The 20564-nt window shown below is 41.3% G+C and overlaps 1 protein-coding gene across 9 annotated transcripts in view; it reads left to right on the top strand.

The window, feature by feature from the left end:
* The window catches only part of SYNE3 (spectrin repeat containing nuclear envelope family member 3), a 93516-nt gene that overhangs the window by 44019 nt on the left and 28933 nt on the right, over positions 1 to 20564 (top strand). For 8 of the 9 annotated variants that reach the window (XM_052783075.1, XM_052783079.1, XM_052783082.1 and 5 more), the window contains 14 exons: positions 397 to 706; positions 5672 to 5833; positions 6573 to 6917; positions 8692 to 8828; positions 10775 to 10922; positions 11678 to 11860; positions 12127 to 12270; positions 13264 to 13398; positions 14365 to 14526; positions 15268 to 15431; positions 16387 to 16510; positions 16686 to 16841; positions 17548 to 17697; positions 19024 to 19062. In XM_052783075.1, the coding sequence (XP_052639035.1) occupies positions 397 to 706; positions 5672 to 5833; positions 6573 to 6917; positions 8692 to 8828; positions 10775 to 10922; positions 11678 to 11860; positions 12127 to 12270; positions 13264 to 13398; positions 14365 to 14526; positions 15268 to 15431; positions 16387 to 16510; positions 16686 to 16841; positions 17548 to 17697; positions 19024 to 19062 (2359 nt within the window). The other variant, XM_052783084.1, reaches the window with a different exon arrangement.

Genomic DNA, 20564 nt, shown 5'->3' with positions numbered 1-20564 from the left:
GAGGCAGTTGTCTCGTCCAGTGCTTTCATGAAGTGTTTCCTGCCTCTCTCTGCTGCCTGGATTGTAGATAGCAATCATTGCTAATCCCAGTCCCATAAGCATGTCGGGGACTGTGTGGGGAGAGAGTGTCAGTTGGACCTCAGTGCTCTCTGCCTTCACAGCCCAGCCCACCTCATGGTCTGGAATGATGAGTTTGGCCAGGCACAAGGACCTTGTACAGAATATTTCCTCCCCAGAGCAGGGAGGACCTGGGAAGTGAATCCGGACCCTCTGAAGTCAGAGCAGCTTAAAATTGCTGAGAACCTTGTCCTTTGCTTTGAAGGCTTTTGAGCTTGCCAGTCTCCACTGCTCCCATCATAATTTCATCTAACTCATCTCTCTTGCTCTCCCCAACAGCCGTATTGAGTGGGTCTGGCTGCACTGGAGTGAGTACCTGAAAGCCCAAGATGAGTTTTACGCGTGGATTCACAACATGAGGGTGACCTTGGAGCCTGACATTGAGTTGCAGCTTGGTTTAAAGGAGAAGCAGTGGCAGCTGAGCCATGCTCAGGTTCTGCTGAATGATGTCTTAAATCAGTCAGTCCTGCTGGAAAGACTGCTAGAGGAAGCTGCTTCCTTGTTCAGCAGGATAGGTGACCCCAGCGTTGATGAGGATGCTCAGAAGAAAATGAGGGTGGAATATGAAGGAATCAGGGAAGAAGCTCAGGTACACCTATAAAGAGTGGGAGGTGTTCAGATTTCACCAATATACAGTATTGTTTGCTATCTGCTTCTTGAGTGATGGGCCTTACCTGGTAGGACTGCAAAAAGAAACAGAGCTGAGGACCTGTTCTTTCAGTCAGTGGACTGTTTGCAACAGTTGTCATGTCCCAAGATAAGCTGTTAATTGGGATGCTCTTACACTGCACTTTATAGTATGTTGTTGTAAAGTAACTGCAAACTGCTTGCTGTGACCTAGTGAATATTGGTTTAGGTCATCTCTGTATAAAGTTTGAATTGTTCCTTGTCTTTCAGCACATTAGTGATCCTTGTATAACCAGATGCAAAGTACCTATTCCCAGAGCTGGGGAATATTACATGCATGCACCCTTGTTGGAGGAAGTAGCATTTGTCCAGATCCAGAGCTGCACTCCCTGCCTGCAGAACTGGCAAACACGGAGGTGGGAGTCAGCTGTGGCCCAGCACTGAGCTCAACTAGCCAGTTCCAGTATCTGAAAGATTTTCACTGCACACAGATACTAATTTTTGCCTGATGCTGATCTTCCAGCTTGAACAGTTGTTAGATAGGCTCATGTAGGACATCTTAGTTCATCTTTCAATGCCAGTGATTTCCTTTGACCCTATTCCCAGGTAAAGATTTCAGATAAGGCTCATACTTTTCACTTCTAAAATTCAGGTAAAGATGGGATTGGGCCCTGTGGCATGGCTGAAGGGGAAAAGAATTCAGTTTCTTGCTAGCCTATATCAATAGAAGTACTCAAAGGGATATTTGAAATATATATAGACACATCTATCCCAAGCATATAGAGATTAAAAACTAGTCTTTGTCTCACAGTGGCTTCCAGGAGTTCCGTAGGCTGGAATTACCTGGTGCAAATACAAATAATTTTCATTACATTGGTTCTGCTATCAGCCTCTGTCATAATGTTGCCTTCTATTTGTTCCCACACCTACACCGCAGTCCAGAACTGGAGCCTGACAGTAATGTGTGCTCTGCCTCCCTGGGTGATGTTGTACAAAGCTAACTTAAGATCACACTGGAACAGCAACACTGGGATGCTCATGCCATTGCTCTGCTTGCTCTACAGATACTTTTTCCATTTAAAAAAAAATGCCCCAAACCCCAAAACAACAAAAAAACCCCCAACGTGGCACCTTTTGTGAGCATGAAATTCAGATATTTTTTAGCCGTAAAGATAAAACTACTGCTAATAAGTGTCGCCAAAAACCAGAGTATGTTTGGAAATCCTGTAACTGCAGCTGCCATAGAGAGGCTGTAAAGCCACCAACAGACATTTGACATTCTCATTCACTCCCTTCTAACCAAGATTTTTCTTTGGTTTTGAAGCAGGAGACAGTCATTAGCTATTTTTATAAGGCAGTTCTTTGAAACAAGTAATTTGAATACTCAAAGCCAGAATGGGACCTCTCTCAAACTGGTTTTACATACTCTAATTTCTCTAACTGACTTGGATACATGCTGGTGTAAATGAGATCAGGAAGTGGCTCATAGTACTTAGGCAAAATATGTCTTTATGTCTCCAGCCAACTGAAATGCTAGAAAAATCTTTTCTTTGGCATTGGTTACAAATACCACATTTCATAGAAGGATGGAGTGAGAGAATGCAGCTAAGAAATCCCTCTTTCAGGAGGTGTGGAACAAAGAAGGGAGTTGGGAAGCCTTGGATTTTGCAACTAAAGTAAACGCAGAGTTCATTAGCTAATGCCAAGGTTACAGGCACCTTGGGAATCGTGATGGAAAGTGTAATACTAGTTAGAGAAACCCTGCCACCTCTTCCAATAGGAGGGAGGAATGAATGAAAGAGATGCAGGAGTTGTAAGGGGATTGCTCTGGCCCCTCACATGATGAGAGGCCAGGCTAAATGTGACTTGCAGATGCCAGCTGCATGCCTGAGCTGCCTCCCAGAGGAGGCTCGCTGGTGTTTGTAGATTACACTTGTGTTTGAAGAGCATTTTTAGATCCCGTGCAGTTGTCCAGCTCTATCAGAAGGCAAACTCTTGGACAGTGTATCTTAAGTGGTTTGCCTGTGACATTGCTTCTCTGGTATGAGCAAATGGTGGGGTTTTTTTCTTTCTTAGTGCTAACGTGTCCCACATTTTAAAAGTACATTATTTTCTTTTAATTACATTGACAGGAATATTTTTAGATGTGGCAGCCATTTCCTACATGCTTTCCCTTGCCTAGTAAAATACCAATATGCAGAGGAAGATGGTTGTGGGTTTTAGCATAAATGATGACTGAAGATGGTAAGAAAAGTTATGACACACGGTATGTTGGTATTTAGTCAAATACATGAAATATGTCAGAGCACATCAGGTGAATTTCAGTCCATGTTGTCTCTGTTAACTGAAACCTAAATATTTATAATGCCAACCCTCACATACCCTAGAGCTAAGACTAAAAGCGCCAGGAAAGGCTACAGGAACTTTCTGTACTCTACTCGAGATGCCACAGAGGGACTTAAAGCAGGAACTTCCTTTATGTGCTCTAGATTGCCTTCCAGAGGAGGCTCATTTGCCTCTGCTGACTGTAAGGGGAGCTTAAGGGAGAGGGTTTCCTATGCCTCTTTGAGTACCCAGGGCTCGGCATATCCTGCCCAGACCCATCTCTTCCTCTGCAGCCCATGGCAAACCTATTCTTTTCCTGTCAGTGCTCTCACTCTTTCCAGGGCCACGTTCTTGCTTAATGTCTCCTCACTTTAACCAAGTGCATGTGGAGATTGAGTTTAACGCTGTCCTGCTCCCTGAACAGCTAACCTAACAGAAGCAAGTGATACCGTATTTTCCATCATTAGAAAGTTTCCCTGCCTAACCCCTTGGGGGAGCGCTCAGCCAGCTCTTTGTAAGCCTTTTGTTTGACAGCTAGCACAGCCTGTCCAGACCCATGGCATCTCTTCCCTGACCTCACAGAGCAGCAGGAGTATCCAAACTGTGCGTTCCTTTGTTTTGGCTGAATAGCTTGGCTGGGGGTGGGTCATTTCAACTTCCTTTTTAACCTTCTGTATATTAGCATAAGACTTTCTAGTTTAATAATAGCTCCACTTTGTTATTCTGACTTGCTCCGTTTGGAGCTTCTGTCAGTGCAACAAATTAGCCTAATTCCCTGGAATCAATAAGCTTGGGCTGACTTGTATCATTTTGATGTTTAGCCCACTTACACTGCTATAAGATTGCATTCTTCAAGTCCCTAAGGTCAAGGTGAGAATCGTTTAACCTGTATGTGCCTCTGCAGATTTGAGAATCAAGGCAAGGGGGTTTAGCAAACAAGTGAGGTGTTCTCCTGGATACATCTTGGCCACAGAAGTCTGCAGTCATAATTCTGCTTTTTGGTCTCATCCAAACCCGTGTTTGCATAGGTTGTGCTATTAAAGGTCCTGCCCTAATAAGTGGGCAGCATTTCATCATCCATGGGAAGCAGTTGTCCCTTAGCTGTCCCTGTTTTGTCCCAAAGCAAGTCAACTAACTTTAGGGGAGTCACTCTTGATTTGCACAAGTCAGCAGAGATTGCAGTGGCAGTGTGGAAAACAAACTGGTGTGGTGCCACCTGGAGAGTGGTGGCTTTGTACTGCACCGTGGGCATAACCTGTCCCAAAGGTGAAAGGCAAAGTCCCAGAGGGACCACCGCCCCACAGCACATGGGAGATCCCATGGTGACTGATGCTTATGCCACCCTTCTGCTGGCCTGGCTGGAGAAAGGCTGCCAGGACAGTGATGGCCCACTGCCACCTCAGGCAGGTTGATGGATGTTGGGACGTATCCAGAGCCTCACGGAGACAAGGGAAATGCAGAGGGTACTTTGAAATTCTGCCCACCATTGCAGCTATTACCCTGCTGTCTGTGGAGGGCAGCTGGGATGAAGCTCTGCTCAGAGGCATGGGATGTGTCCCACGTTACGCAAAATGAAACTCAGCCCGTTGTCTGTGACAGCAAAGCCTTTCAAGGGTGCTGCAAGCACTGAATGGATTGCACAAGGAACAATTTTTTTCTAATGTAACCATAGCATACCTCAGTTGCTCTCCATGCCAACCGGTGAAGGGCAAGAAAACATCAGTCTGATTTTGTAGGAAATAATACTTAAATTGGATATTATACTAGTGAAAAAACAGAGCAGGATTCCTCGTGATTTGTGTAAAATTTCCTTCGGCAAGGCCTAAACTTCAGCTGACAAACAAGGATAGTCTGAGCAAATGTGACTCTGCCTTCTTGTGAGGCGTGCCAGACTGAATCAGTTGGGAGCAACTCACGATGTGCAGGCCCCTGTAAGTTCAGGGATTGTCGGTTATAGGGTGCACACACAGTAACTCAGAAAATGAAGCTTTCTTCCCATAGGCTTAAATTTGCTTCCAGGGTCTGTGATACCACCACAGAATAGTTTGTGATCTGCTAATTGAAGTATGAAAGTTACTGGGCTATATGATTGAAGGTGATGGTCAGTTTCTGTACAGCCTGCTTAAACAATGAACACTTTAAAACAATTTGCATGCCCCTAGCACAGTCTCTCTTATGCTCATTTTGAGAGATAGACAAAGTCAATCTGTTGTGTGCTCATATTTTATTTTTAACCAGCACGGGGAAGATAACTGCTTGTCTCCCAAAGTAAAAACCAGAAATGGACTTCTATCTCTTTCCTTTTTCTAATGAGAGAATAGGAAATTTTGGAAAGGAGAGGCTAGAAATTCACCTGAGAGGACCTTGCAGTTTTTCTCCTTGGAGGCTAGCCACTGAGAGCCGGCAACATGACCCAGGTGGGGACAAGCCTTGATGTACTTTTCTGTTCTGTTTCTTGAGGTGAACGGTGAATTCCTGTGGAGGCCAAGTGCTATCGGGGCTCACAGAAAGGGACTCTTGTTTATAAATTCTGGGTTACAGTGTAAAGGAAAAAGAGCCAGATAAGCACTGTCCTTATGGCTTCTGATGTCTCTTGTTACAGAGCAGAGTGAAACTGCTTGAAAAGATAACCAAGGAACATGAGCGGTACAGCGCTAACGTCAACCAGTTTCAATCGTGGCTGAATGGTGTGACAGAAAGATTAAACTGCTGCATTGGAGAAGCAACCAAGTCTTCAGCAGAGGACAAGTTAAAGGCACTGAAGGTCCTTAAACAATATAATTCTAACAAGGAGCTAGCATTGTGTGTTCTTCATGCCTGTATATGTTTCTCAATCCACACAAGGGTGTACTTGAGAAAAGAATTCCACAAACAAAGCAAGGTGGTGATCGAAACATGGGCTAGGGGAGAAGAGTTGTATCAGGTCCTAAAACTATTAGTACATAATGGTTCTTCCAACTGTAGAATGAGTCACAGGTTGGTCTGTTTTGTTTTTCTTGAAGCCTGATCTATGGTTATGTGATTCTTTGAGAATCTTGCCCTTTAAACTTGTTTAAATGAATGGTAAACATGATCCAAATAGAGCCTGAAGGCTCACAGGTTTTGAGAGATTAAAGCTGGTGATAAAAATACCAGTTCTGAGAACAGTATCCAATATTTTGGTGCTACTGTTTAAACTGTTTAGCTTTAAATCTCTCAGAGATCTGACTATTAGTATTTCTTAGTGCCTGCAGCTCCTGTTTTCTTTGTCAGGGACCTCAGGTGACAAATATTGATGAAAATCAAGCCAGTATTTTCAGAAACACAGCATTTAGTATTACTCAGAAGGCAGTCAAATGACCAACCCTGGCTTCTGGTCACTTGAAAAGAGACATACTTTGAAATAAGAAGTGAAGAACAAAATATGTATAACCAGGAGAGGTGGTCTTTTTTTCCTACTGCTTGCAGCTTTTTCCCCAACTTCCAGTTCCTGCAGCTAATCTTTATTTAATTTCTTTCTGCAGGAAATTGCCAAAAACATTAGGAGTGGTGGAAAGAAGTGGAAGCACCTTGAAAATCAGTGTGCAGAGGTGATTCAGAATACCTCCCCACTTGGAGCTGAGAGAATGAAGGATGAACTCGAAGAGCTAAAAAAAGCCTTGGAGAAGTTGAAACTGCTGAGTAGTGAGGAGGAGGAGAGATTGCTCAAGATCCAACAGTCAGAAAGTGCCTATAAGTGCCAAGCCAGACAATTAGAAGCAGATGTCCAGGAGTTAAGAAAAGATCTACAGAGACTAGAAAATGACCTGGACCCTGGGGAAGGGGAAAAGACCGAAGATGAGTTTGTAACTCTGTGGAGAAAATGCAGTGTAAGTTGTTACCCTTTGTATGCCTAAAACCAGCAGGATCGAGCGCAGTCGTAGATTGAACACGCAGTCACATTGTTGCCGAAATCCGGAATAAAACTCCTTAACAGCAATGAGAAGTTAAGAAGCAGGCACTCCTTTATTGCAGCGCTGGGCACACGGGGGATCGCTCCACCTATCATGTGCACCTGTCTTGTTTAACTATACAGTTAAATACACACCTGTTATACATATTCACTAGATTTCCAAACAAAATGTTAATTCCTTTTCAATGATTGGTCTTTTAATCATACCACCTTATTAATATTCTTATGTTAAAACAATCATTGGTCAATTTCACTTAACTCTACTGATTGGAATCCTCGATACTCAAATCGAGATGGGAAGGGTAAGGGGGTTTCCAAGCAGCAAACTGGTGTCCATGACGGTTTCCTTAGTTTTTGAAACAAAACATAGAAAGACCAGTAACTTCCTGGTGAGGTTTCTATGGTTAGCTTATTTCAAACTTAACAATACTAAGGTTCCTATGGTCACACATAACACAGTTCCTAAAGTTTCTATGACTACATTTCAAACTTAACACTGCTATACATTATGCTTCACAATTTTCTACTTCTTAATCAAACCAAACTCTTATATATAATTAGATTTTAATTTCTTTATTAAAATATTTTCAACAACATCCAACAGGTGCCTGTCCCATTGGTTAAAGGTGATAAGGAAAGAGTATGAGTGTGTATGAAACAGACTGAGGAAAATGTGAATAGCAACAATGGAATCAACTATTCTAACCTTTATCTCACTCTACACAGAGGCAGTGGGGTTGGAGGATGTGTTGGAGTTTGTGTCTTGAGTCCAAAGGGACCATATGCAAAAAGAGCACAATACAGAGTGAACAACACCATTTGCTCTACTTAAAAAGACGCAGGAAAATAATGCCTCACTGTATACACAAATACATATATACATACCCACACACAAATACATATATTTCTGGGGTATTTGGTAAGACCATTTCTATATTATATCCTTCATCTGTGTAACGTGGGTACCTGTATTCCTTTACCAGCAGAGACACCTTCATTCATAAGTCCCAAGTTTGTAGCAATCCAGCATTTACACCAAAATCAATCTGTTGCAAAAATGAGTGCAAAAAGTTTGTCACACATAAAGTGGATAAGAATCTTTATCACTCATTTCCTCTTGAGGGCTGGTTTTGCATTTATTATCTCTTCTCAAAATGCCTTTCATTGCTATTTGTGTGTCTAGAACTCAGCAGGACTAGCTGGGAAAAGTGTATGCAAAAAGAATCCGCAAAATACAGACTGGTTCAATCCAGCTATATTTGCATGGTTTTTTGTTGGTTTTGTTTCCCTATGTCACCCTAGAATTAACATTCTGTATATGTGAGTCTTTGAGAAAGGTCTGTTCATGCAAACAGATGCAGTTAAGACTGCTCCAGAAACGCATCTCATGTTATATACTGCAATCAGTGAACTGAAACTGGGCCTGTTTGTGATTCACTCTGTTCAAACAGTGAACACTGCAGATCAGATGCACAGGCTACGCAGTGTGAGGAGAGGAGAGCAAGCCTGATGGAACAAAACTGTTCCTGAGAATGTTTTCTTCTGCCTTAGCAAAGTCCATATTCCTTACAACCAGGAAAAAAGGCAGCAGAAAGGGGACTTCTGAATACCCTGAGAGACAGCCTTATATCTTCATTTCATGTGCCAGAGACTACATAAGGTGTGATCTGTTCATTATTTTTATGATTAAGGCAACGAGAGCAGCTCTGGCCGCAGAAGAGTCCAAGGTTGAGAGGCTGAAGGCTCAGCTTAAAGAACTGCTACGGTTTTCCCAAGACGTGCAGCCACACGCTGAGAATGTTGTTTCTGCAATACAGCAGTATCAAAGGTAGTGTGAAGTCTGATTATGCTGGGGAGGTAGGGGCCATCTTCTCTCTGGCATTGAAGGGATTGACAGGGGCCTAAGAAAAAACTGATATGCCGTCTGATTGCAGGTGATCGGTAGAAAAGCAAGGCTTCTACTAATTACATCCGCCTCCACATTTCAATAAACCTGTAATTTTAGCCATTTGCTAGGAGCTGTAGGCTGCTGGCCGTTTTCAAGCAGTGATCTTGCATCATTAATGTTGTGTATGGTCTGAAGAAAATTAGATTGTTGGCAGCTAATTTGATCTTCTTAGCATTTTATAATAATAATTTATGTATTTTGCTTGCCTTTCATGACAGCAACTAGAAAATCAGGACAGAAGCTGTAGTAGTAAACGGTTCAGAAGAATTATGGCCCTCCCTTACTGAGTTTGTTGTGGTGACTCATCAGCCTTAGCAATTATTTGGCAGAGTTTATTCCCCTTCTCCTGGCGGCATACATGCATGATTCCTGTTTTCAACTTGCCTTGGGTTGGAAACTCTGAAAGTTTAGCCTCTCCCCAGACCTCAGTGTTTCCGTTTCCAGGCTGCCTGGAATCAGGAAGTAAAGAAGCTGCAGCAAATTTTGCAAACTAGAAGAAGGGATCTTTTTTCTTTAAGGAAAAAGGTCAGTTTTTTTACTGTATCCAAGCTTATTTCCCTCTGTCCAGTGCACAGTATGCTGTCCTGCTGAAAGGGTTATAGGTCATTATGGGAAAGGATTTAAGTTTAAAAACTAACAAGTAAACAATGTTGAAAGAGAAGCAGAGAAGGCAGGGGACTTGCCTCTGGGTAGAAAATGGCAGCTGCTCTTTTGCCAGCTTCTCTCCAAATCTTCTTTCCGAAGTCTGGCAGCTTCATGCTGAGCCTGGCAGGGGCAGCAGAGCAAATGGCAAAGGACATGTAATGTCAGAACTTTCTATTTGTGGAGCTTTTGGCCTCTGCAAGCTTGCCTTTGTTTAGCTCCATAACGTCCCAGTGACACAGGTAAGATTATTGTTTCTGGTTTTATAGAAAGGCGGTATTAATCTTGATTGGCATTGCTCTTGCCTGCCTGTCTTGTGAATTTGCAGGATACTGTTCCCATGTGAACATATAGTTTGAGCTTCATTCTGCCATATCAAATAGGATTCTGCAAACTGGGAGATCAGGAAAGCTGAGAAAAACAGGAGGCGGCTGCATGGGGTGTGTCACTGCTAGGCCTTGTTACTCAGCTGTATTTTGGATAAGCCTTTGTAAGAGAAGCCTGGAGATTTAATGAATGTGTGCTGATTTTTTTTTTAAATATATATATATGCACACACACTTATGTAGCTATGCATGTATGTGTATACATATATATAAAAATACAAAGCTTTTATCAGAATCACCTATATATGTTAATATAAATACAAGCAGTTCTGCAAAATTAAATAAATTTATATCTGAAAAAAATATGTATTTTCCTCTTTGTAGGTAACATAGTGTGATCAAAGATTTCTTAATGTAATTTTTTAAAGGAACAAAGACTCAGTAATATGTAAAACAATACAGGCAACTGCAGTTAAATTCTAGACACTCTTGGCTTGTTCCTCCAATCAGTCAGGGAGACTGCTGTGATAATATGATTTGTTAAATCATGCTGGTGATAGAAGCCAAGAAAGATCACATGCAAGGGGAGACTGCTGGCTGCTAGAAAGGCAAAGTAATTCCTGATACACAGTTGCACAAGAGACAAATGTGTCTATGGCATCTAAATAAAGTTTTGTCAGATGTCTCTGAGCAGCTGTCAGTATGCAACACCAGGCTCAGACAGTAAAAAAGACTGAGGCTTTTGTGTTGGATACAGTTTACACATGAGTATTGTGTTAATTCATGCCTTGATGAATAGGATGTTTGGACTTGGATTTCTTTGTAATCCTTCTCTCGGCTGTCACTTTATCCTTGCAGTGTTAGAGGCAAGACATCTAAAATGAGCGCTGATACAGAAACCCAACTGAGGCGACTCTTCCAAAATCCCCTGCAAGAATTTCAACAGTGGAAGCCATCGATCCAGATGCTCCTGGAGACTCCGGAGCCAGCGCTGGCTCACATAGAGGTAGCAAACCTGTTACTGAGTTCAGAAACTGATACTTGGTTTGTGTTTGTCCAAGCTATGCCAGCAGCTGCCTGCAGCAGCTGGAAGGGCCTTTCCAGTATGGCAGGAAACCCCCCAGTATGGAGGTCAATACTTAGCTCTAGCTGTAGCAGAATGTCTTATTTTCTGCCCTCCATTGGGTTAACTGGAGTTGTCAACTGAATAGGCTGAATTAAAGTGCTAGATATCTTTAACAATGATGATAATATTGTTTAACATTAGCCGAGATCTCCCTAGATGGGAAGTCTGTGGACTCTTGTTAAGAAGTGTGTATTAATATAGTCATGGGATTATAATGCATGATTTCTGCATGTGCCCAGCAAGGTGTGTTTGTTACTTTGTCATCCCTGTGATCTCCAGAATAAATGTGTCTGTGAACAGAGATGTAGATTATCCTCAGGATGAGCATTCAAGCTGTCCTTTCTGTTGGTTGTTTAGGCCTCTCCTCTGCACAGACAACTCTTTCCATAGTACAGCTTTCCTCTATTTCTGTTCACAAAATGGATGCAGTCCTGATGCTTCTAACATTATCGGGAAGACTTTTCCTTTAACTGGGCAGTGTCCAGGTACCTTCTGTTACCCCTTGTCGGCCCAGCATGCTGTTTTTACCTGAATTTGTCATACTGCTTTCGTTGTGTGACTTGTGTGAGAACAATATGGTTAAAAGATTTTTATTTTTTTGGTATGATTTCACTGGAAGAATTTTTCTCCTTTAGGCTGCTCTAGCTGAAAGCTCCCAGTTCAAAGAGAAGTTGGTGACATTACAGCTGAAGAAAGATTTGCTAAATAACGTCCTTGGTGAGGAAAAAGCAAAGTCTTTCCTGCAGGAAGTAGCTGAAGCTTCAAAGGAGAGAGAAATTCTACATAAAAGTCTGCTGCAAAGCAAGAGCAAACTCCAGGTAAGCTTCCAAGCCCATATACAGTCTTTGCCTGTGACAAAGGCAATGATCAATCTTTTACTAAGCCAGTTTTATAGATAAAAATTTAGTACTAACCAGCTGTGCCCAATCCCTTTTCCTAGGTTGATCAAATATTCAAATAAATTTGTGGTTTGTTGCATAGTGTAGCTTGGTGTTTGTTCTGAGTATGAAATGGACATTGACAAAAGATGATGCCAAGGGATATATGTTGAATGCTGGATCTTTTTTCTTCTTTCTCCATCTAGAATTTGATATCACAACATAAGGACTTTGACGCTGGTTTCACACCTTTACAGAAGAAATTAACTGCCATCAAAGCCAAATTAGATCTAGAGAAGGAACCACGGCCTGACCTCTTGGGTAAAAAAACACAACTCCAGAGACTGCAGGTACATTACAGTAATGTTTGACCATGATATCCTCAGTTAATTGTGGTCCTGTTTGTTCGTATTTTATTAGCATTAGGAATTCAATACCTTGTCCCCTCAATTGATTGTGTGTTAGATAATTTCATTTGGTCCAGTTTATAGCATGGAGTAGATGAAATTGAAGCAATGCGGCTGAAGAACTGGCAGACTGGGCTTGAGGGAAGGAACAAGCAGCTGGAAGCTGTTGGTGCCACACCTTCTTGGGCTAGTTTTATTGCTAAAGAAATGTATCCTGATACTTCCCACTAGGAGTGAAACTGCACAAGACAACCTGAACCAATTGAACTCCCTCCAAAAGCAGGGAGTTTCCATTGTCCCACCTCCTCCTGCATCCCCCCCTTCCTGCTCTTTATCTTGTCACAGCTTTGACACGTGCTGGATTTACTCCCCAGGCTAATTCAGCTGGCTGAGATAAGAAAAAAATAATAACAGAAGAAGATGATCACTTTCCACTCGGTTAGTGTTTGGAACTGGTTCAGCAAAGAGTCCAACATGCAGTAGAGCCTGCTCAAGGCATGCAGTGGGACTACATAGCTGGGAGAGGGGAGAGAGGAGCAGGAGGGGAAGAGAGAGGGGATGTGACTCTTCCTTTTCACCATGGTGAGCTACGGTGATTCAGCCACTTCACCCTTGGTGACCACAGAGGTGTTATCATCATAGTCCTTTGCAGTACTTAGCTAATTATAGTATGTCTCCTCTGGCAGCTTTTCAGCAGCTTGTCTTCTTTGTTATCAGCTGGTAGCATGTAAGAACATCCAACCATTTCTTTCAGAAAGATTTACTTCTAGACATCAAAAAAATTAATTTTCTTAATGATAGTGATTGTTTGGTTTGGGTTTTTTTCCCCCTCATGCTGTCAAATGTATTTTAGTGTATACTTTTAGTGTATGTTTTGTGGGGGTCCATGCCACATCTAGCACATTACCCATATGGAATCTGTCTTTTCCTCTGCAGATGATTCAAGATGACTTGGCAGAGCTTGCGATTCAAATGGAGGAGGTAGAGAAGCTTGTTCAGTCAAATACCACACACAGGCGTGAAATGAATCAACTTTCATCTGACTCTCAGGCCCTGAAGAGATCATTGGAGGTAACATAAGGGAGAGTTTTTAGTTGCCTGAGGAGTTGTCAGTTGCCACTATTTAAAAATATAAAAAAAATCTTTGAGCATATGAGATTATATGCTTTGAGTGACAGATATTTTGAGGGGAAAAAAGCACTGAATTCTTAAGACTTTGATAACACTTCCAGGATTCTCTGATTAACTGTAATGTGATTTCCCTTTGGGATAGGATACCATCCACACAGATTTTATATCTATATAAGTTATTTCTGGAGTGGGCCTGAGATTTCTGACCAAAAGACCTCATAGTTACATTATCGTGGAGGTGTTTGGACTTCTTCACAGATTCTTGGATAGTGTTTTTGTATCAAACTGTTTGGGTTTTTTATAGCTTTGTGACCTAAAAGTTAATGAGAGAAAAGTGTTGCAATTGCATAATTACTTGTTTTGAAGTGAGGCATTTTGTAGCTTGTAAACATAGCTCTAAAAGGACCTCCAAAGCAGTCTTAGAAGATATTATTATGAAATTACCTTAGTTATGCAGGTCACCATAAAAATACGTATGATAAAGTGTTACCCTAATATGTACTGTGGAATTCTAGTTTCAATCTCAATAACCCCATTTATCGCTGAACTGGACTTCTGCCAAATAAGTCTGTACAGTCATTTCTGATTCAGGGAGTGTAAGATGTATTTAATATTGACTGGTGTATAAAAAAACCAACCATATTCTTTATTCTGTTCCAGCTGAAAAGGGAGGGAGCTACTCTAGTGCTTAATGCCCCCCCATGTGGTTGAATTCAGGCCTGCAGGAGCTTGTAGGTGTTTTCTGTGCCACTGATGCTAAAGGATACAGGGGTTTTGTGTCTCATTAACAGATGGTTTTTTCCTTTTTGCCCATGCGATTCTGTGCCAGTAGTCACAGTGTTAGATCCAGTAATGAAACTGCTTTTTGTCTGTGTTTAGTTGCTGACATATTTTTATCATTTGTAGATGATGATACAGCAGAGTGAAGAGCACGTTCAGAAGCATTGGGCATATAATGACAAACTCTCTGACCTCCAGCAGTGGATCACAGTAACCACAGAGAGGATTGACTCCTACCAGGGTGCTGATGGAGAGCAGAACACCGAGGGCAGGGTGGCAGACCTTGAGGTGAGAAAAGCATCTTAGTGTAAGATGTTAATTATTCACTTTGCAGCATTCAGACAATAAGGGCGGAGGTTTTCTAGTGAGGTTTTCCTGGTTGGGGAGAGTAATGATGGTTTGTTCCTCATGCAATAACTGTTGGTTGCTGCTGCCTCCCTGCTTTGCCCTGTGCTGTAGGATGTGGAGCTAGGTAAAAGACAAGAACAGTGAGAAATGGCTAAGAACTGGTGAGATGGATAAAGTATTGTCAAAGGATAGGTGGTTTTAAAAAGAGCTCTTCCCACCAGGGTGACCTCTCTGGACAACACCTACCTTTGCCTGTAGGTACTCATTGATACATTGAACATTATTACCCTGTTAGCTAACCTTATACTGTGTTGAACTGAGCTGTTCCACAGCTGTGAGCTGCTAGCTTTTCCCTGTGTAGCAGTATTTTGCATGCTAGGTTCACTCTGGCAGATTACTTAGCTGGCAGTTTTTGCCTTTGTATGGGAAACCAAAATATCTCATGGGAAAGCTACAGAAGGGGTGCATTGACAGCTTGTGCCCTTTAAGTTTTTCCATCAGCTCTTTGACCCATGTTGGCTCTTTGCAAGAATCCACAGCGTATTTTTTTTCCTGCTAGGTATGTTCTAGCTAGTGCCAACAGAACCAGCATAGTCCTGGGCTGAACATGGCCTTCAGTCTGACATAGCCTCTGCTTTACCCAGGATACCTAGAAGTAACTGTAAGGGCTGTACGTTTCAGAGATGGCTAGCTGAGTTTCCAGATAAGGAGATCCAGCTGCACCTTGTGGAAGCTCATGGCCAGCTGGTCATGGAGAATTCTTCTCCAGAGGAGACTGCTCATGTCCAAGCAGAGCTGGATCAGCTGAAGGAGTCCTGGAGATCACTGAAGGAGATGGCAACTGGGTAAGTGTTCGTGTACATCTTCCTCATGTCCCTTCAAGGGGATGCTCTTTACTTCTATATGACCAGACACACTTGATGCTTTAAGCTCTGTGCTGTGAAAGTGAACAGCTATATTACAATGCTAGGAGCAAATGAGATTTTAATAATTTGTAAACTGGGAATCATTACTTTCAAGAAAACCATTTTAGAGAATCCAAGGACCAGAGCAGTCTATGAGGCTGCCTTTACCTCACGCTTGGAGTAGGCAGTGTCTCCTTAGGACCTGGCTCACCATTGTACTGCCAGTCCATATCAGAGGAAACAGGACATAGACTGGGTGATTTCTGCTGTTCTGCCTCACCTTCCTGTTCTCCTTGCTGTCTGATCTGGAGATATCTCCAAAGAGTCTATATCTGCACTGGGATTTGTGCCTTTTGCAAATCTGCAAGAGTATAAACAGAGCTAAAATCCTCTCTTAGCTGGCAAATGTGGACTTAATTTATTTTGCCCTCACTATGCAGTGTCAAACTGCTGCTCGTATTTGCTAGTCTGTATTAAAATTTAATACTGTGCTACGTGTGTGAGTATATTTGTACATGGTGTCAGAATAGGCATAAAAATGGAATAACTAAATTGAGGAAGACTTGATTGTACTGCCTGCTGTTACCAGACTGGAAGGTATATTGTCAAGGTAGTATTTTTTTTGGTCCCTCACTCCCCTGAATAAAAGAAAACAAAACACTTGGAAATATTAGAACTAGAGGACTGGTGCTACTTTGAGATACTCCTGTCTTGATCTTATTTTGTTAAAAAGATGTTGGAAATAACTTTAATATTAATAGTGCTGTTAATAGTAATAATAGTATAATAATAATAGTATTTCACCAGAGGAGTCCCCCATAACCCTGGTCAAAATGTGGATGTCTCATCATTATATGCTTCACTGCACTGATGTCTCTGGTTTTGTGTTTTCAAGTCTTCTCAAAAAGTGGCAGTTAAATAGACCAGTGACTGATAAGAAGAAAATAGCATTTGTGGACAGCAGATGGATGTCTGGACCTGCCTTCCGTCTTTTAGATGTAGATCCCAACCACAAGCAGGTAAGAGGGAGACTCCATATCTGCCTTCATATGAGCTTCACAAGAACAATTTTACTGGCTTCATCTGCTACTATGGGTTACAAAGTTGGAGGTTAAGATCTTGCAATCAGGCCTTCAAAGGAATCAACTGACATAACAGCAAGGGCTTTTTTGTTCTTGTTGTTTTGTAACCTAGGAGAGGATAGGAGAAGGGCAAAATACAAGCAGCCACTTGAAGCTCCTACACGACTTTGAAGAATGGTTACAAGGAGAAAACACCAAACTGACCAAAATTCTTGCTGTGACTTCAGCTTCCCCAGAGGAAATTAAGGCACGCCAGAGCAAACTGGAGGTTAGTTTTCAGGGGATGAAGATGGAGACAAAGTTGCAATAAGTGCAAATTCTTTCAGAATTAAAAAACAAACAAACAAAAAAACCACACACACCCCTATAACCACCCAACAACCCACCCCCCTCAAACCAAACAAACCCCCCCCCTGCAAAACAAACCAAAAAAACCCTAAAAATTAAAAAAAAAAACCCAAAAAACCAACCCAACCTCAAACACTAGACTCTCTGCTTTAGGAGACTCTAGAGTAGATGAAGCTCTGGAATTTAGGACAAGTATTTCACCCCTTCTACTAAGAAAGGTCTGCCACAGCCAGAGTGGTAGAATGGAAGGGAGCACCCTGGCATCTAGCTGTCAGACTGGACATTTCCAGTGTGGTATGGCAAAGGTGTTCATTAAAAGAAGCTGATTAAAATCGGTGTCTGGTATTTGGCCTCATTATTTCTCTTTCTGTTGAATATGGCCAGATGCAATGACAATGGATGCTGTAAGAAAGTAAACAAACAGAAATATCCAAGGCTATAGGAGTCCTGCAGATGAGTGGACCCTTTAATAAAATTTCAGGCCAAAAAAGTGATAACAAAAATAAATGCACTATTCCAGAGTACCCAGTAGTTTGCTTTAGTACCACTGTTCTTTTGAATGCTAGATTTAAAAAGTGGGGTCTTCTTGAATTCTGAGCTGCCGCTGACCTTGTCTTTCCCTGCAGGAGCTGCAGTCTCGTGTGCCTGATGGTCAGCGTCTCTTTGAGGACCTTCTTCATCTTCATTCTGTTATTGGAAACTCTGAAGATCTGGAGGACCTGCGTTACCGATGGATGCTCTACAAATCTATGCTGAAAGAGTCCATGAGTTCACCGGTAGGTGACAACACTCAATTCACAGTCGCTGATCTCTGCCATTGCTCTTTTAGATTGCTTCACATTGCTAGTCATAATTCAACAGTATGTGTGTGTGTCTGCTTAATCGAAACTTCCCTTAGTAGGTGCCATCCAAGACAGAACAAACACAGCCACATATTCATAAATATAAGCAGAAATATTCTTGTATTAAAATAAGAGTTGTGCGCTATCTTTTTTCCTTTGTAAGCAATGCTCAGAATATTTCTTAAAATGCAGGGTTCAAAACAGAATGACAATTGGCTGTTGTCAAAGATGCACCCAGTTGGGGACTGTGAGATGTTTGTGTGTGTGAGTATTTTGGATATACACCTACTTCTGGGCACAAGGATTTCTAGTTTTTTGCCCTTTTTCCACACAAAGTTCTCCACTGAATTATTTTTTTAAGAGGTCCTGCAGTAAGAATATATTTACTGTTCATTATTTGTGTCTCCTGCTGTGAGACAGAGTGATCAGAACAGCCACTGACTGAATGGACTCAGAAAGTAACTGTGCACAGAAGGACCTAGTCCTTTTTGAAATTGTCTTTATGGGCCAAGGATTTGGAGTGAAATAAAGAGGAGGTATTTTAATGCAAGAACCAAATGATTAAAGAAGTTACCGAGTTCTTATGTATAAAAGACATGCTAAGGATGGCAGAATTCATCTCCATGTATAACATATTCCAGAGCATGCTAAAGATATTCCCATGTTCTTAGTGTCAACATACATAATTAAGATTTTTCTGGCTTAACTACTTATATTATGTCTTCAACTTCAACATACCTGAATCGGAGGAGTAGACTTTATAGTACTTTCTGTATGCAAGTGCTTTGAAAGGTATCTGAACTCGAACACCTAAAATTTGAGGCACCTGAAAATTTTCTGCTTTGGGAAACCTTGTCTTCAAGTCCAAAGCTTACTTAGAATACAAATACTTTAAAGTGCATGGAAGGTAAGCATGACCTCTATTAATAAAGAACATATTTCTAAGAATTGTTTGCCATTGATTGTAATGATATGCTTTGTTGACCAAAACCTTGTGTAAGCATAAATATAGTCAGTAGGTGTCAGTAAAGTCAAAGCTATTGCTGGAAGAACGGCTCATCTGATTCAAATGGTCAGACATTTCAGCTTTCTGCCTAATGTGTGTTAAAAAGCTCATTAAAAAAGAATCTCCTTCTGGTTCACTCTATCCAGATGACCATTTGAAAGAAACATCTGCTGACAGGTGAACACTCATTTGTAGGCTCCACTCTCCACTAGGATCTTAAGTTCATGCTGCTTGTTTTTTTTTCTTTTAAACAGAGTCCTGGATCTTCAGAAGAACCAGACAGATTCAGAAAGGTATGACAGTTTCCTATCATTAAGCTAAAACATGTTTGATCAGACATTTTGCAGATAATTATTTTAAATTAAACTTTTCTAAAGATTCTTGAGGTTAATTTGCTTATTAAGAGCCTCTCTTCTTTAAGAGGTTTATTTTCTCCAGATTTTAAAAGGAAAAATATTACAGAGTTTTTACTCTTGAGCTATGCTTAGTGCATCTCTAGAAGCTAAATATCCGTCTCCTAGGAGAGATGGGGAACTCAGTTTTTATACATCTACATGAAATTAATTCATTTTTCAAAATAGCCTAAGGAAAAGCCCAAATCTCTCTCTAAAGGATTTAGGGGCCAAGTGCCTTAAATAATTTTGAAAATGAGACTTCGAATTCTTTAGACACTTGTGAAAAAAATTGCTTTGGATCATTCAGCCCACCTTCTTTCTAATGCAGAAAACCAGAGAAAGTAAAGAGATTTATCTAATGTTATTAGACTAATCCTTATTTTAAGCAGCAGAATTCCTCCTGTGAAGGATTTTCTTTTGGAAGTGATGACATAAGAAACAGAAGCAGTACAGGAGATGATAACGAGAAGCTTAAAAAAACCCAAATGCTGCAAGTGTCTTATTAAACCCAAGCCTCATTTCTGATCCTGTTTTCATAAAGTCAGCGGGTTTTTCTGTTGACCTGAGCAGTGTTGAACTGAGTCTTTTCTCTCTGTCACAATTTACTTTGTTTATAGACACTGTTAGCTTCTACTTTGTACTGTCACCTCACTTTCCGTTTGTTTTCAGAAGGAATAGAATAAGGCTTTATTTGCCCAACACAGAGTAGATTGGATGAATAACGTGTTGCAGGAACATAATCATATCATCATCTTAAGCTAAATCAAACCCTTGATTTCTCCTGTTGCAACATCTCTTTAGAAGAGACCAATATTTAAAGGGTGCAGTATAGTGCACTTCTAGTATGGCCAGAAATCAAGACTTTGCTCATTCCAATGAGATATTCCTCTGGTATTCAAATGTGGAGTAGCATCTCCAATATTTTTCCCCAGCAAAATACTGGCCAATTTAAGGTAGTTTTCACACATCCCTTGAATAGTTTTGGCCACAGTTCAGCCTTCCTGACAACCCCCAAAGAGTTTCTGTTCTTGCCTGTCTGGTTTAGCATTAATTGTTCGGTACTGTTGGTCATCCAGTAAGGTCACTAGAATTTTTCAGGCTGGAAAAACAATATGACATTTTAATACTTGGTGTAGAGGCAGCCAAACATTAGTAGTGCTGCTTTTCCATAGAAGAGGACTAAAGGGATATTCCAGAAGACCAGCAAAGGAATTTTCTGCTTTTGGGTCATTTGTAGGGGGGAAAAAAACAAAACAAAAACTTTAGGCATAAGCACATCTCCACTGCACAATTAGATACCATTTTTTAATTCATCTGTCCCACCTGCCTTGGGGTAGGTGGTATTTATTCCTCCTTAACTTCTCCAAAGGAGACTAAAGTCTTCAGTTAATTTTCAAGGA

Source organism: Harpia harpyja, chromosome 3 (genome assembly GCF_026419915.1).
Source record: "Harpia harpyja isolate bHarHar1 chromosome 3, bHarHar1 primary haplotype, whole genome shotgun sequence".
NCBI classification, from domain to species: Eukaryota; Metazoa; Chordata; class Aves; order Accipitriformes; family Accipitridae; genus Harpia; species Harpia harpyja.
The sequence above is the reverse complement of the archived record's forward strand: the minus strand, read 5'-3'. Positions and strand labels throughout refer to the sequence as shown.